The sequence below is a fragment of the Colobus angolensis genome, unplaced genomic scaffold, assembly GCF_000951035.1.
Source record: "Colobus angolensis palliatus isolate OR3802 unplaced genomic scaffold, Cang.pa_1.0 Scaffold63, whole genome shotgun sequence".
In the NCBI taxonomy this organism is placed as follows: domain Eukaryota; kingdom Metazoa; phylum Chordata; class Mammalia; order Primates; family Cercopithecidae; genus Colobus; species Colobus angolensis.
In genome coordinates, this window is record NW_012119932.1 from 4,847,057 (window position 1) to 4,862,092 (window position 15,036).

Consider the following 15,036-nt stretch of genomic DNA (forward strand, 5'->3'; position numbering starts at 1 on the left):
GGAGGCGGAGCTTGCAGTGAGCTGAGATCCGGCCACAGCACTCCAGCCTGGGTGACAGAGCGAGACTCCGTCTCAAAAAAACAAAAAATAAAATAAAAAAATAGGAGAATGGATAGACAGATTGGGATATAGATCTTTCTTCTGATATGTGTTAAGAATATTTGCTGCTAGTTTGTGGTCTTCCTTTTCATTTTTAAAAATAGTTTCTTTAAAAGACCAAAAGTTTAATTTTGGCAAAATCCAAATATTTGTGGTTTTACCATGTTATTACTTGCACACAACTCTCACACTGATAGAAGACTGTTAAATCCTCTACAGTTAAGGAGTCTGTGGGAGACACACAGGAGTGTCAGTTGTTTTGCAATTTGGACAGATTCTAGAACCTTTGGTTAAAAGGGGCCCCATTCAAGGTGAGTCATTTCACAAGTGACAACATATATGGGCCTAATACAATTTGTAGTGAGAAGTATTATTTCCTCCAGAACCCAAAAGAGCCTAAAAGAAACTGTGGGTGCTATGACAGTCAGTAGCTGTTTCTTGACAGTGTCATGGATGGAGTTGCTTTCAGTTTACCCAATGAATTTCAGAAATACAACCAAGGCCTTGCGCTGTATGTGAGGCAGTGGGTCACCCCATGAGCTCCTTTCATTTGTATGTCCCAAGTGAGTGTATCAAAGGAATCTCCTCAGCGGAGGAGGTCATCAGTGTGATGTCAAACGGGCATTCCTGGGAAAAGTAGGGTGCAGTTTCAATCTTGCCCTTGAAGATTGTATGTTACAGTGCGGCTGTTTGCAGTACCCTGTGGTAGCTGGGTAAAACTGTATTGGGTCCCTTTGGAGGCAAACTGCAGTCAAGAGTGTTGAAATAGGCACTGAACAAAACATATTCACCAAATCTATACTAGCAAAATATTTACCATTTGCTAGTTAGATGGAGTCAGTAATTTCAGTTATATTGGGTATGGGTCCTTAGTGAAGTCCACAACATTGAGGTTGAAGTAATCCGCCAGGAGGCACGATACATTCCTCCCAAGTGTAAAAACTGGTCAAATTGGGCTGTTAAATGGACAGGCAGTGGGGATAGTCACCCCTTTTCTAAATAGGTCTTGTATAGTGGGTTTTAATCATTAAAGGCCCTGTTTTAATTTACATCTGGCTATATTAACTGTTTTAATGGGGAAGCAGTAGGTCCATGGGTCTATTTTAAAAAGGTAATTTGTTAGTGCCAAAGACTTAAAATTAATTCATTACTCATTGGGTCAGAGAGTCCATGACCACTATGGGATATTTTAGAACAATGGGTGTGATGACCATGGGGAATTAAGGAGGCAAGACAGAATTCCTGGGTTAGGGTGAGGTATGCATACTTGTCCTTTATATTATGTTCAATAACTCCCCTAAGGTTATAGGGGGACCCTTGTCTAAATTTGGGGGGATCCCCAATATTGATTAAGGGCATAAAGGTTTGCCAATTGGTATATTTCAGTGATGTTAATTCAGAGCCAGTGTCATAGAGGCACAAAAGCCAATTCTTGCCCTTTTATCTATGTATTGTATAAATTCAGTGAATTTTGAAAAATCAGTTGGGCCAAATTGTGGACTTCTGTTTTAGTTTTTGTTTTTTTGTGTCCTGCCTGTTCTGAATGGAAATGTGTGCCCCCAAATTCACATGTTGAAGCCCTAACTCCCAATGTGGCTGTATTTAAAGATAGGGCCTGTAAGGAGATAATTAAGGTTAATGAAGTCGGAAGGGTGGGCCCCTAAATCGATAGTATTGGTATTCTTAAAAGAAGAGGAAGAGAGACAACAGACTCCTCCATTCCCCCCACCCTGACACACACACACACACACACACACACACACACACACAGACACGAAAGGCCATGTGAAGACTGAGCAAGAAGGCAGCCAACTGCGAGTCAGGAAGATAGGCCTCAAAAAAGAATTTCTCTTCCTAAGAGTAAAAAGACCTTTGAGGTCATTTAGTTTTTAATTTTGTTGTTGTTTTTATACCATGTATTTATATATATATTTGTCTAGAGCATGCCTCCATTTTTAAATTGGAAAGGAAAATTGTATAGCTGAAAACTATGCACTAAATTAAATGCACTAAAAGTTTGTTTATAGAATTTAAGAGAGCAAGAGATAATTAGATTATTAGACATCCAATCTCATCCCATCCCATCTAATACATATTAGATATATACATCTAACATGTATATATATAATAATGTGTTATGTATATCTAATATTGTGTTATTATGTATATCTAATAATGTGTTATATATTCACTGGGTGATGCTATGTAAGAATATTATTTTCTTGGATAAAATTTCTGAGAATTTATGAGTTGAGGTGAATCTACTAAAAATAGTTGAGTCCAAAATTTTAACTTCCGTATTTATATAAATAATGATTATTAATAGGCCATTTCAATAGAAGTATTGCTCATTAGAGAGTTTTTTTTTTTTTGTTTTTTTTTTTTTTGAGGTGGAGTCTCGCTCTGTCGCCCGGACTGGAGTGCAGTGGCCGGATCTCAGCTCACTGCAAGCTCCGCCTCCTGGGTTTACGCCATTCTCCTGCCTCAGCCTCCTGAGTAGCTGGGACTACAGGCTCCAGCCACTTCGCCTGGCTAGCTTTTTGTATTTTTTAGTAGAGACGGGGTTTCACCATGTTAGCCAGGATGGTCTCGAACTCCTGACCTTGTGATCTGCCTGTCTCGGGCTCCCAAAGTGCTGGGATTACAGGCTTGAGCCACCGTGCCCAGCCCCATTAGAGAGTTTTGGTATCTATTTATTAGATAGAAATTGAGCCTTTTGTCATTAAAGTATAAAAATATAATAAATAAGTACATTAAAAAATTTTTTTAATTTTGCCATTATTTTTAGTGCCAAATAAATTACATGATGCTTTCTAATTAACATTTTATAGTCCAAAGCTGTGAGAGGAAAAGCACATGTAGATTACTTTAAAAATACAGCCCTACCCCCAAGAATATAGAGGATTTTCAGACACCAAATGTTTGAACATAGTGGGTTTCATGGCAAAAATCCATCCCAAAGGGACATTATTTGGGAATATAATTTAAGTTTTCATGTCAGTTCTTACTTTGGTTGCTATATTTTGAGGTCATTACATTAAAATATTGAATAATTTGAAAACTTTTTGTTTTGTATTCAGTATGGAGATTTATTCCCAGAATGGGCTTTTCTGATGCAAAATTGGAATGCTTGTGTAGTCACAACAGCTGTCTCCACACCATGTGGTGTCTTCCATTACTTTACTGTAGAAATGAATATTTGGCCCAGTGTTTCGGTAGTATTGGACACACATGGTTTTAAGTGGCAAAGCAGTATGCTTATGCATTCATTTGACTTTCACAGCTACAGTTGGCTCCAGATTAGAACAGGGAGAATATATTCACACCATGGCCACCCTCATGGCTGCTGTAGTAGCTGGATCACAGGAGGCTCTGTTGCTTCTAAAGACACAACTAACTATTGCCAAGGAATTACACATTCACCGAAGTGCCTTACAGCTGTAGGAGGGAGAATAATGCATTGCTAAAAGGGTTCTCTCAGATTTCAGATTATGGCCTAGTCACTATCAAGCCTCTTTAAAAATATTAATAATAAAAATTATGGCCATAAAAGAACTATGAAACTTAAGACTGTCATAGCAGTAGGTGATTTTTCAGGAATTCAATCCAAATACTTTATATAAAATTTTTATTTTTCAGAAAAGTACTATATTTTTACACTCTCATTAATCTAATTAAAATCAGATTTGTTTTTAATGCCAATGTTTATATATGCAGAGAGTATTTGGGAAGCCAATCTGTTAAAAACAGAAATTATTTTAAAGACTTAGTTTACTATATGAAACAATGATTTATATTTTAGACATTGTAGACAATTTTTTTGCTCCAAAAATGTTAAAATAACATAGAAATTAGATAATTTGATTTAGTGTGATTTTGTACATACTATATGATTTGATCAGTATATATTTTTATGCAGTGATCAACTTCACGCTCTTCATGACATGATCTTTTACTGTAAGCTTATTTAAATTCTGCCTAAACTTAAGTCTTTTGCATTTCTGAAACCAATTGGTCTACTTATTAAAGCTTTTTAGCAATAAAGCTATGATTTCCTTTAAAATCCAATTATATTTCTCTAAATAGTAGCTGAATAAGAATAATACTTTTTTCCTTAAATAAAGACAAGGAGAAAGAAAAAACCCTCTATGTAAATTTTTAAGTCATCTGATATGAATAATTAGATTTCTAAAAATATTCATTAAATATCAAAGAAATTCCGACCAGACCCAATGTGGGCTACCTTTTTATATAAGTGAATTTATGCATGTATTGTAGACGCTGTACTGATGAATATGTTTGAGGCTTTCAGCTCTTAGTGGATACAAAATAGAATGATTGATAAAATCCTCCCTACTATTGGCTATTATTTACTGACTCTTAAGTGGCAGGTTGTATTTATGCCAATTTATCTGCTTCAGGGAACATTCTTGATAGCAGAACAAAGTGAATAAAAGTAGTTTGCTTTGCAAATGAATGCAAATGGGAGAGCCTTTCGGAAAGCCCTTTAACAGGGGCAATGCACTTTGATTATGAGTGAAGCTGCCATTTGGACATGGTGAAAAGAGCACGCTTGAACCATTGATTGGGGGAGACAGTAAAAAGTCAGGAAGGGCCCCGTTAAGCTTGCAGTGAGGCAGGCGGATGTCAGTGTGGTTAGAGCACAGTGGGAGAATGACAGGGAGGATTAGTGTCAGGGAGAAGCTTTGCTGTAGCTGTGGAGATAGTCCCTGGGGTCACTCACCTCTGACTGTTGTTCTGTGCTGATGGTTCTGTAATGCAAACTGCCTGATGTATGCCTGTTCATTATCGGAAATGGTGATTAGAAAAGGTATTTGCCTCAAAGGTTTCCTTCTTTCTCTCTTTCTTTTTCTTTCATTCTTTCATTTTAATTAAAGGAAAATAAGGTAGGCTTCCTCAATCTCTCTGCTGGCTACTGGAGTATTGTTTAATACCAGAGTGCTTTATTGCCTCTGGTGGGGAATAGTTAAGTGCTAAAATGTAATGTGAAATAATTGTAACATGGTTTTTTGTCATTTGATAAAGATTTATTTCACTGTGCTAACTTTGGGATTTGACCACTGGTAGTGCTGAGTAAAATGCAGAGAGTATGTTTGCTGTAAGAATTTTTGCATATGCATGTTTATAATCTCTAAGGTATTTTTAAATTTAGTTTAATCGTTTGGTCAAAGCTAAAAGTTGACCAAAATGAAATGGTCAAAATGAAATGAAATACCGCTTTACATCGACTTGATGGTTTGAGTCTTGGCCACAAGAGTTTCTAATTTTATTTCTGTTTCGAAGTTTAAAAAAAAAAATGTAGTGACATTTGACAAGCTAAACTTCTTGAAAAAATATTATTTTAAAATTGAACATCATTACATAGAATGATCAAAAAGTGTCTTGTCACAGTTCTGATTTCAGACCAGTATATTTACTTGTTCACATTTCATTTATACTTGTGTTTTGTTGTTTGTTTGTTTGTTTTCTTTTTTTAAAGTGTATATTTAAAAGAAAAAAAAGAGAGACCTTTAATAGTAACTTTATGTGAGGCATTTCTGAGCAGCACTGCATTTTATAGCAAGGATGCATTTCATAAGCTTTGAGAATGGTTTCTCATTTTAATTCAAAACCGAATAGTCTTTTAAAAAATGTCTACAAAACCAGGTTTTGCAATATTTATACTTTCTTAGTTAGTATACATAGGAAAATGAAATAGGCTTCTAGAGCTTTGCATTCCGGTGTTAAATATGCAGCTTAAATCTTTATTGAAACTATTAGATACAACTTAGTATTGTTTTTTACAGAAAGCATATTGCCAATAATTTGCTTCACAGCAATTATCTCCCAATTATCTTTTTTATTCTCCCAATTATCTTTTTTTATTTTCTTTAATGTTTTGCAGGCACCTGAATGGACAGAAGAGGACCTCAGCCAACTGACAAGAAGTATGGTTAAGTTCCCAGGAGGGACTCCAGGTCGATGGGAAAAGATTGCCCATGAATTGGGTCGATCTGTGACAGATGTGAGTTCACTGAGATTTACATTGTATATAGAGAGACAAACCAGAACATGTCAGCTATGTAGAAGGCAGACATAGATGGGTTCCACAGTATTTTTGGGGAGGGGATACAATCCTTTTAGGACCTGCAAGTGAACCATTAATGAAATAAGTGAGAAGCAGATGTGAGCCAGTCCCCTGGTCCACAATTAACAGCTGTGTGAGGAATTCTAGTGTTTAGAGACTTAAGCTACTGTAACCTAATCAAAGGAAAACAATGCCAGTTTTTGGGTTTATAGTAACCCCTTTAACTGTGGAAAAAATAGTTCTCAAACTGATCAGAATTAGGAAGGTTGTATTTCAGCTGGATCTGTTTAACGTTGAAGTACAGATTGCGATTGCTACTTAGACAGGTGGTTTGGATTAATTAAATGAGCAATATTCCCATAATGCAAATGGTGTTGGCCTTTTTGTTTCAAGGATGATAGCAACTATTCGTGTGATAAGTAGTTTAACCAGAAGAAACTGTGTTTGTGTGTCCATACCTAACATTTAAAAGATAAATTACTTACTTGGAAAGGTTTTGACTTAACACTTTAGCTGCTTTTATTGAGGAAATTTAGAGCAGAAAATTTTTTAGAAAGTTTACACACCAGCACAGTGCCTGATGTGTAATATACTAAATATGCAGTAAATGTTTAATTGAAATTGAGAAAAAATATTATTTTTATCCAATTGATATTTTCATAAGGGATAGTAAATATTCTTTACTAAATTTACTTTAAATAAATCCTATAGATCCAAAAATACTTAGAGGGTTACTGAAAGCAAAGATTTAAATTTCCCCTTCCATTCTGTTAGTGTACTTTTAGGCCATTTTTGATACTGACAGTTTTTTAAAACCTGCAAAATGATTACTAAACATGGCTACCAAAAAAAAACTTATTGTAAATGCTGTAAGTTCCTTTCTATAATCAACTTCCACTTTTTAGTTTAGAAAGAAACTTAGGAAATTATTACAGTTGCACATCCCTTAATCCGTCACGTTGGCGCTCAAGTTTCAGATTTTTGAGCAATTTCAGACTTTTGGATTAGGTATACTTGATCTGTACTGTCAAGTTTTGTATTGTTTCGTTTTGTTTTTGCAATGGACCTACTCTGAGAATTTTAAATTATATATATATGAATATTGTTACTACTGTAGAGGTCATTTAAAAGACTGCAATCTGAATTTTTATAAGATGTTTAGCAATATTTTTGATTTAAAGTTGAAGTTTGATCATAGGGGAAAATAGCTGTAGTATTTTGTAACTTTTTTTTTTTTTTTTTTTTTTTTTTTTTTTGCTATGTTTCATGAGGAGACTAGTCATCTTGAGTTACTAGAAAAGAACCATAAGGATAACTTTTCTTCAGCTAAACATGTTACGTTACTGGATGGTGTGTTTTATTATCTCATTTTAAGGTTGTTTGTAAAAGATAAGTTAATAATGACTTAATCAGTAAATATCTGACCAAATTAAAGACATTCCATGGTTTTTGATGTTTTAAGTACTATGACCTTCTAATTACATAGCTGCTGTTAATACAGTGATTATCAAAAGAAACTGAAATAATTTTTTTAGGTTATAAAACATTGGTTTAAAAAGGCCCTAAACTTTTAGTTCAATTGCTTAATGAAAAATAATAGTAATACTTATGTATTATCTCTTTTGAAGACTGCACCACGTTTAACTTTTAAGATAATATTTCTGTAAGGCTCTACATTTGATGCTAAAGGCAGATAGGAAACTGAGTAAAGCAGTATTTTAATTTGTTGTCATTAAAACCTGGTAATTTTTTTTTTTTTTTTGAGACGGAGTCTCGCTGTGTCGCCCAGGCTGGAGTGCAGTGGCCGCATCTCAGCTCACTGCAAGCTCCGCCTCCCGGGTTTAGGCCATTCTCCTGCCTCAGTCTCCCGAGTAGCTGAGACTACAGGCGCCCACCACCTCGCCCGGCTAGTTTTTTGTATTTTTAGTAGAGACAGGGTTTCACCGTGTTAGCCAGGATGGTCTCGATCTCCTGACCCCATGATCCACCCATCTCGGCCTCCCAAAGTGCTGGGATTACAGGCTTGAGCCACCACGCCCGGCCAAAACCTGGTAAATTTTTATCCGTATTTTTAAGAAGAGAAAGATGAAGATTTTAAAAATGCCAAAAATACACACGATGTAAGCAACAGAGCCTCATAGATCCTAGTATATACTTAATTTACTAGAGTAGTCTTGGTGCAGTCAAAAGCATCTTTTTAAACTTTTTCAAATTCATCCCATATGTTTCCTTCTTTTCCTCCCTAGACTTACCCAAGGGAGACTGATTCCATGTCTGCAATAGATATTTTTTCCCTTTATCATGGAAGTGGAAAACCTGACATTGTGAAGTGGTGTTTTTTTGTTTTTTGGGTTTTTTGTTTTTGTTTTTTGGCCAAGTATTAGTTCTGTTTTCATAATAACAAAGGTACCTTGGAAATAAATATGTAATAAATCTAAATTTTTGTTGTACAAAAAAATGCCATTATAACTTTTCTTCTATGTCAGTATATATATATAGACCCACACTGCATTTTCGTTCTGTAAGCATCATCTCCATGGCTGGACTATTCATTTCAATAACTCTACCATCCCCCAACACATGCAGATATCCACGCGCGCACACACACACACAGAGAAAATCACTCTGTAAAAGAGAACAGGTGTCTGTAGACTCATTTTAGTAACTCACAGGGATGACTTGTAAATCACATGAAACAGCTGAAATGGTTCAGCTAATATTGTTTCTCTAGTATAATGTTAAGTGAAAGTTAACCACACTTTAAAAAGACCACTTGTGCCTGTTTTTGGCTTATGGTGTTAATTAGATTTGTTTTCATTAAGTATTCAATCATGAAAAAGAAGCCAGGTTCAATTGAGTGTCATCAGAACCTCTGCATACTGACCTGATCACCTGCCTAGTTCTCCCTGACTTTGCACAGCTGTTCTTTGACCCGGTTTCCTTGCCAAATTTGTAGCTTCAGGCTTAGTTCTCTTTCCTTCAAGAAACAATTGACCTTTTGGGAGAGAGGTGAGTGTGTGCCAGTGGTGAGATTTATATGATTCTTTATTTGGGTTGTCGGGTTACAGTTAAAAACCTTTTTATTCCTCAATTAAGAAAGAAATTAAGTGTATTAATTGTCATAATTAGCAGAATTAGATTGCTAAATTGTGCTCTGGATAAATACAAGCAATTTTTTTTAAGCTTTTTAAAAAATTGACACTGAGTGTATTTTAATTCAAATATACCTAAACTGTAAGACCTACTTTATTGTGGATTTAATATTTTAAATGTTCATATGTGCCTTTCAGCAAATAATTTTGGTAATCACAAAGGACACTCAAATTGTAAAAATAACAGAGGAAACAAAAACTGTCTCGCATGTAAAACCAACTTTAACATGATGATTTACAGGTTTCCTAAATTAAGTTCAGGGGGCCCCAGATTTCTTGCTTGTGAAGTAATGCTGTTCTCTTGCCTGAAAGGATGTAAACTGATTCTGCTTCTCTCCCTGGTCACTGATCTCTTGCATTCTGGTTGTGACAACAGACTGATAGAGATTTTTCTGCCTGTTTGGAAAAGGCCCAGGTAGGCAGCAAAACAAAAGACAGGTGGCTAGATTTAAACAGGCTTTTATAATTAGCTTAGTGCCATAGTGTGAGGTGTAAGCAGTGTGTAGTTATATAAGTAGCCCATTATGCAAGTGAAGAGGAGGAGGGAAAATCATAAAATTCCCAATTTCATTTCCATAGCTCAACCACAAGGAGATTCCTATTGGGGGAAATTTATATATTGCTGTTACACTGGTTTCAAAAACACATAAGTGGACTCTTCAATCGAAAATAAGCATTATGTTTTATATCAGTGAACTAAATATATAGCTATTATCTTGGCAAATATATTGCTATTACTTTTAGAGTCAGGCTAGCCCTACATAAAATTGTAAACATGATAAGAACTGTCCTTTTGGTTTTTCTGCCTTCATCCTCACTGTCCCCTTACCACTTTCCTGCTATAGCAGTTTTCTTGGTCTGAGCCACATGTCATACTCCTCTCTCTTTCTTCTCTTACCCTCTCAACCTTACAACTTTTAAAGATATTTAAATTTTAGAAAACATGTGCAGGTTTGTTATACAGGTAAACTCGTGTCACGGGGGCTGGTTGTACAATTATTTCATCACCCAGGTATTAAGCCTAGTACCCAATAGTTATTTTTTCTGCTCCTCTCCCTCCTCCCACCCTTCACCCTCAAGTAGGCCCCAGTGTCTGTTGTTTCCTTCTTTGCGCTGGTGAGTTCTCATCATTTAGCTCCCACTTACAAGTGAGAACATGTGGTATCTGGTTTTCTGTTCCTGCGTTAGTTTGCTAAGGATGGTACCCTCTCCAACTCCGTCTTTTGAGATTCCCATGAAAGACATGAGCTTATTCTTTTTTACGGCTGCATAGTATTCCGTGGTGTATATATAATCACATTTTCTTTATACTATCATTAATGGAATTTAGGTTGATTCCATCCCTTTGCTGTTGTGAATAGTGCTGCTGTGAATGTTCACATGCATGTGTCTTTATGGTAGAATGATTTACATTCCTCTGGGTATATGTACAGTAATAGGATTGCTGAGTCAAAGAAAGGGTAGTTCTGCTTTTGGCTCTTTGAGGAATCACCATACTGCTTTCCACAATGGTTGAACTAATTTACACTCCTACCTGCAGTGTATAAGAATTCCCTTTTCTCAGCAACCTTGCCAGCATTTGTTATTTTTGACTTTTTGATAATAGCCATTCTGACTGGTGTGAGATGGTATCTCATTACGGTTTTGATTTACATTTCTCTAATGATCAGTGATTGAGTTTTTTCATATGCTTGTTGGCTGCATGTATATAATCTTTCGAAAAGTGTCTATTCGTGTCCTTTGCCCACTTTTTAATGGGATTATTTCAGCTCCTTATCGATGCTGGATATTAGACCTTTGCCAGATGCAAATACTTTCTCCCATTCTGTAGCAAACCAACATTTTTATTTGTAATTGCTTTGGTGATAATAATGATTATTGCATCATTCTTTTTTTAGTATTTAACGCTTTTCAAAACTATTTTTTTGAGGGGACAGAGTTTTACTCTTGTTGCCCAGGCTGGAGTGCAATGGCACGATCTCGGCTCACTGCAACCTCCGCCTCCCAGGTTCAAGCGATTCTCCTGCCTCAGCCTCCTAATAGCTGGGATTATAGGCATGTGCCACCACGCCCTGCCAGTTTTGTATTTTTAGTAAAGATAGAGTTTCTCCATGTTGGTCAGGCTAGTCTCGAACTCCTGACCTCAGGTGATCTGCCTGCCTCTGCCGCTTAACGTGCTGGGATTACGGGTGTGAACCACTGCGCCAGGCCTTTTCAAAACATTTAAATATACTTTTATTTGGTTTTTCACAACAACACTGTGAAGTAAATAGGCAACCATTATTTTTCCCTGTTTTACAGCTGAGTAAACTGCTGCTAAGTCATTTGTTCAAGGTGACACAGCTGTTAGTAGAACTGGGACAAGATCACATATTTTGATTCCATACTTACGTGTTTTTACCTCTGGTTAATTCTCCTTTATTGATGTTTGTATGGAAGATACTTTAAACTTGTCTAGAGACTTACATCATTAACCCTTTTTTGATAAAACTCTATGTTCATAGCAAAAACAAAACATCAAAGAATACACTTAAGCTAAATTTGTTTTTAATCAACCATAATTTCAAAGAGATCTCTGTGAACATTTTTGTATAACATTGCATAAACAATATATAAACATTGTTTTATATCAGTCTAGAGACTAGTGTTTCTGTATAGATGTATGAATATGTGTAATTTTAATAGGAGTAATCTACTTTCTGTCTTTTTCACATAGCTCTAGACCATGAGCATCTTTCATGGCAATGGATAAGATCCACATCATTTTTCTAAAGAGTTACATGATAGACCATGCTGCCATGATATCATTAAAGAATATCCTATTGATTGACATTTAAATTGCTTCCTTTTTTTGCTATTTCATTGAGATGGACATGGTGTTTTTAAAAATTGTCTTTTCACTCATATCTATTTTATTAGCCTGTGTGCCTAGAAGTAGAGATTGCATTCCTAGAAGATGCTTAGTTCAAGAATATGAATGTTTTTAGAGCCTCTGAGGGCTCTGAAATTGGCCTGCAGAGAGGTTATAACAATACGCATTCCCACTAGTGGTATATGAGAGGTCACTTCATAGTCCCGTAAAAACCAAACACTACATTTTTCACCATTGCCCATCAAGTGAAAAGTGTATAACACTTTTTGTGTTATAGTACTGATTTTTGTTACTTGCAAAAGAAAACACAGGGACTCAGTACAAGGGGTCCACATCTGATGAGGAGTTCTAGTGTGGGACAGAGAAAACAGGGGTGAGATCATTGTTCGGTAAATAATACAGTTAAGTTTTCAGGATGTGGGGACACCTGAGACCACTTTGTAAGAGTCTCTCAAAATCAAGGAGGAGACATGGAAAAGATCTTGGGGATGTTTATGAACACAGAGCATACTCAGATCTTTAAACTTCTGTGGATAAGATGTCTCCAAAGTAAAGGAAATTGGAATGACACAGGTCACTCAGCAACACTAGATTCTGGGGGATGAGGGAACAGTGCCTTCACAGTGCTGAGGGGAAATGGTTCTGAATCTAGAACTGACCAAGTGTGATGGTAAATACATGGGGTGAGAACTCGTACCCTTTCCTAGAAATTTTCCTGAGGTCGTACTCCAGCAACAAAAGGAATAAATCGAAGAGGACAACATGGGATCCAAGAAATGGTGAATCAGGAGAACTAAGGACTGCATGGCAGGGACCCTGGGAGGGAGGGAGGTTTCATAGAATAGATAGTATGGCTGAGAACTTGGAAAAATTCATATGTTTAAATGTGGAAAAGAAAAAAAATAGGCGAAGTGCAGCAACTAATGCCTGTAATCCCAGCGCTTTGATAGGCCATGGCAGGAGGATCGCTTGAGACTAGGAGTTTGCAACCAGCCTGGGTGACATAGGGAAACCTTCATCTTTACAAAAAAAGAAAAGAAAAATTAGCCGGGTATGGTTGCACACACCTGTGTGCCAGCTATTTGGGAGGTTGGGGCAGGAGGATTACTTGAGCCCAGGAGATCGAGGTTGCAATGAGTCATGATCATGCCACTGCACTCCAGCCTGGGTGATAGAGTGAGACCTTGTCTCAACAACAACAACAAAAAGTAAAAAGCAACCAGAAATTCCACACAGAACAGGAAAACCAGATGTAAGGAGACATAGTTTAAGTTTAATTATACTAAAAAGTAGATTGGTAGAAAGAGCACTTGTTTCAGTGGTGAATAATATTTACCAGGTCATAATTATGTAATATCTTACATGATGGCTTTTTATATTTTAAACATTTGAGATGTTTTACAGATTATTTTTCAGTTTTTAAAATCCACACATTGTGGAGGACTGTGGCATGTTGTTCACCAAAGTAAGTTCTCTCCTTCTCTAGCAGTAGATTGTTGGTCAGGCACATATGTGCCCAACGACACTGCATTCCCAAGCCTCCCAAGCTCTGATATGGCTGTATCACTAATTTCTTTTCAGGAGAACATAAAGTAATGTGTGTTCATATGAGCTCTTATTTATTTTTCCCTCCCACTAAGGTAGAATACTAATATGTCTGCAGCCATGCAAGCAAAGATAGTTTCCCTAAGGAGCTATGGAGAAACAGGCTGTAAAGAACCTGAATGAATGCAGTAAAAGAAAATTCTTAGATAGTGACAAGTAACATGAAGAAAAATAAAGCAGAGTAAGCAGATAGACACTGATGGAGCTGCATTTTAAAATAGGGTTCTGAGGAAAGTCCTCTCCGAGAGGTAGTATTTGAGCTAGTATTTGAGCAGAGGTACAAAGCAAGTGAAGGAGCAAGGTTGTCTGAGAAGGAGCATTGCTGTTAGAAATTTGCACCTACAAAGGCCTGGAGGCAAGAGTATGTCTGGGGTGTGCAAGGCCCAGCAAAGAGGTCCATATGGCTAAGGCATGAGTAGGAGAAGAAGATTACAGGAAATGAGTCTGAGAAGTAGTGGAAGACCAGGCCGTATCGGCCCTTGTTAGCCAAGGTGAAAATTTTGGATTTTACCCTGAGCGAGTGGGAAAGCACTGGAAGATTTTGAGTAAAGGAGTGCAGTGATCTAAAAGCATTGTTCTGACTGCTTGGTGGGGAATTGTGAAAGCAGGAAGGAAGGCCAGGTAAGAGGCTATTTCGGTTGTCGCTGCAGAACACAATGGTGGTTTGGACTAGAGGTTGTTGGTAGAGGTGGGAAAGAGATTAGATGCAGGATGTGGTATACAAAGGCATGTTAATTAGCAATGTATACTTGTAACCTTCAGAAGAATTATGAATGGACATGATTGCCTGTGTGTGTAAGGTGCATTGTTTTTTGTCATAAGACCTTGTGTACTGCTTTTGTTAAAAAGCTATGTACATGCATAACCTTGATTTTTAAAAATGACTTTTTAAAATGTAAAGAAACAAAACATTTGTCTTTGAATATTTTTCATGACAGTATATATAGGCCTACCTCATTGCCTGAGTTTGTTTTGTGCTGGTGTAACAGACTACCTGAGAGTAGATAATTTACAAAGAACTAAGACTGATTTCTTACAGTTTTGGAGGCTGAGAAGTCAAGGGTCCCGCATATGGCAAGGGCCTTCTTCCTGTGTCCTTCCACTGTAGAACACAGAAGGACAAGAGAGGGCCGGGCGCGGTGGCTCACGCCTGTAATCCCAGCACTTTGGGAGGCCGAGGCAGGCGGATCACAAGGTCAGGAGATCGAGACCATCCTGGC

The 15,036-nt window shown here is 36.9% G+C and overlaps 1 protein-coding gene across 1 annotated transcript in view; it reads left to right on the plus strand.

Annotated features, from left to right (window-relative positions):
* DNAJC1 (DnaJ (Hsp40) homolog, subfamily C, member 1) overlaps positions 1-15,036 on the plus strand; it is a 254,995-nt gene that overhangs the window by 203,300 nt on the left and 36,659 nt on the right. Inside the window, exon 9 of the mRNA XM_011963855.1 lies at positions 6,005-6,124. Coding sequence (XP_011819245.1) covers positions 6,005-6,124 — 120 coding nt within the window. The remainder of the gene's footprint in view (positions 1-6,004; positions 6,125-15,036) is intronic.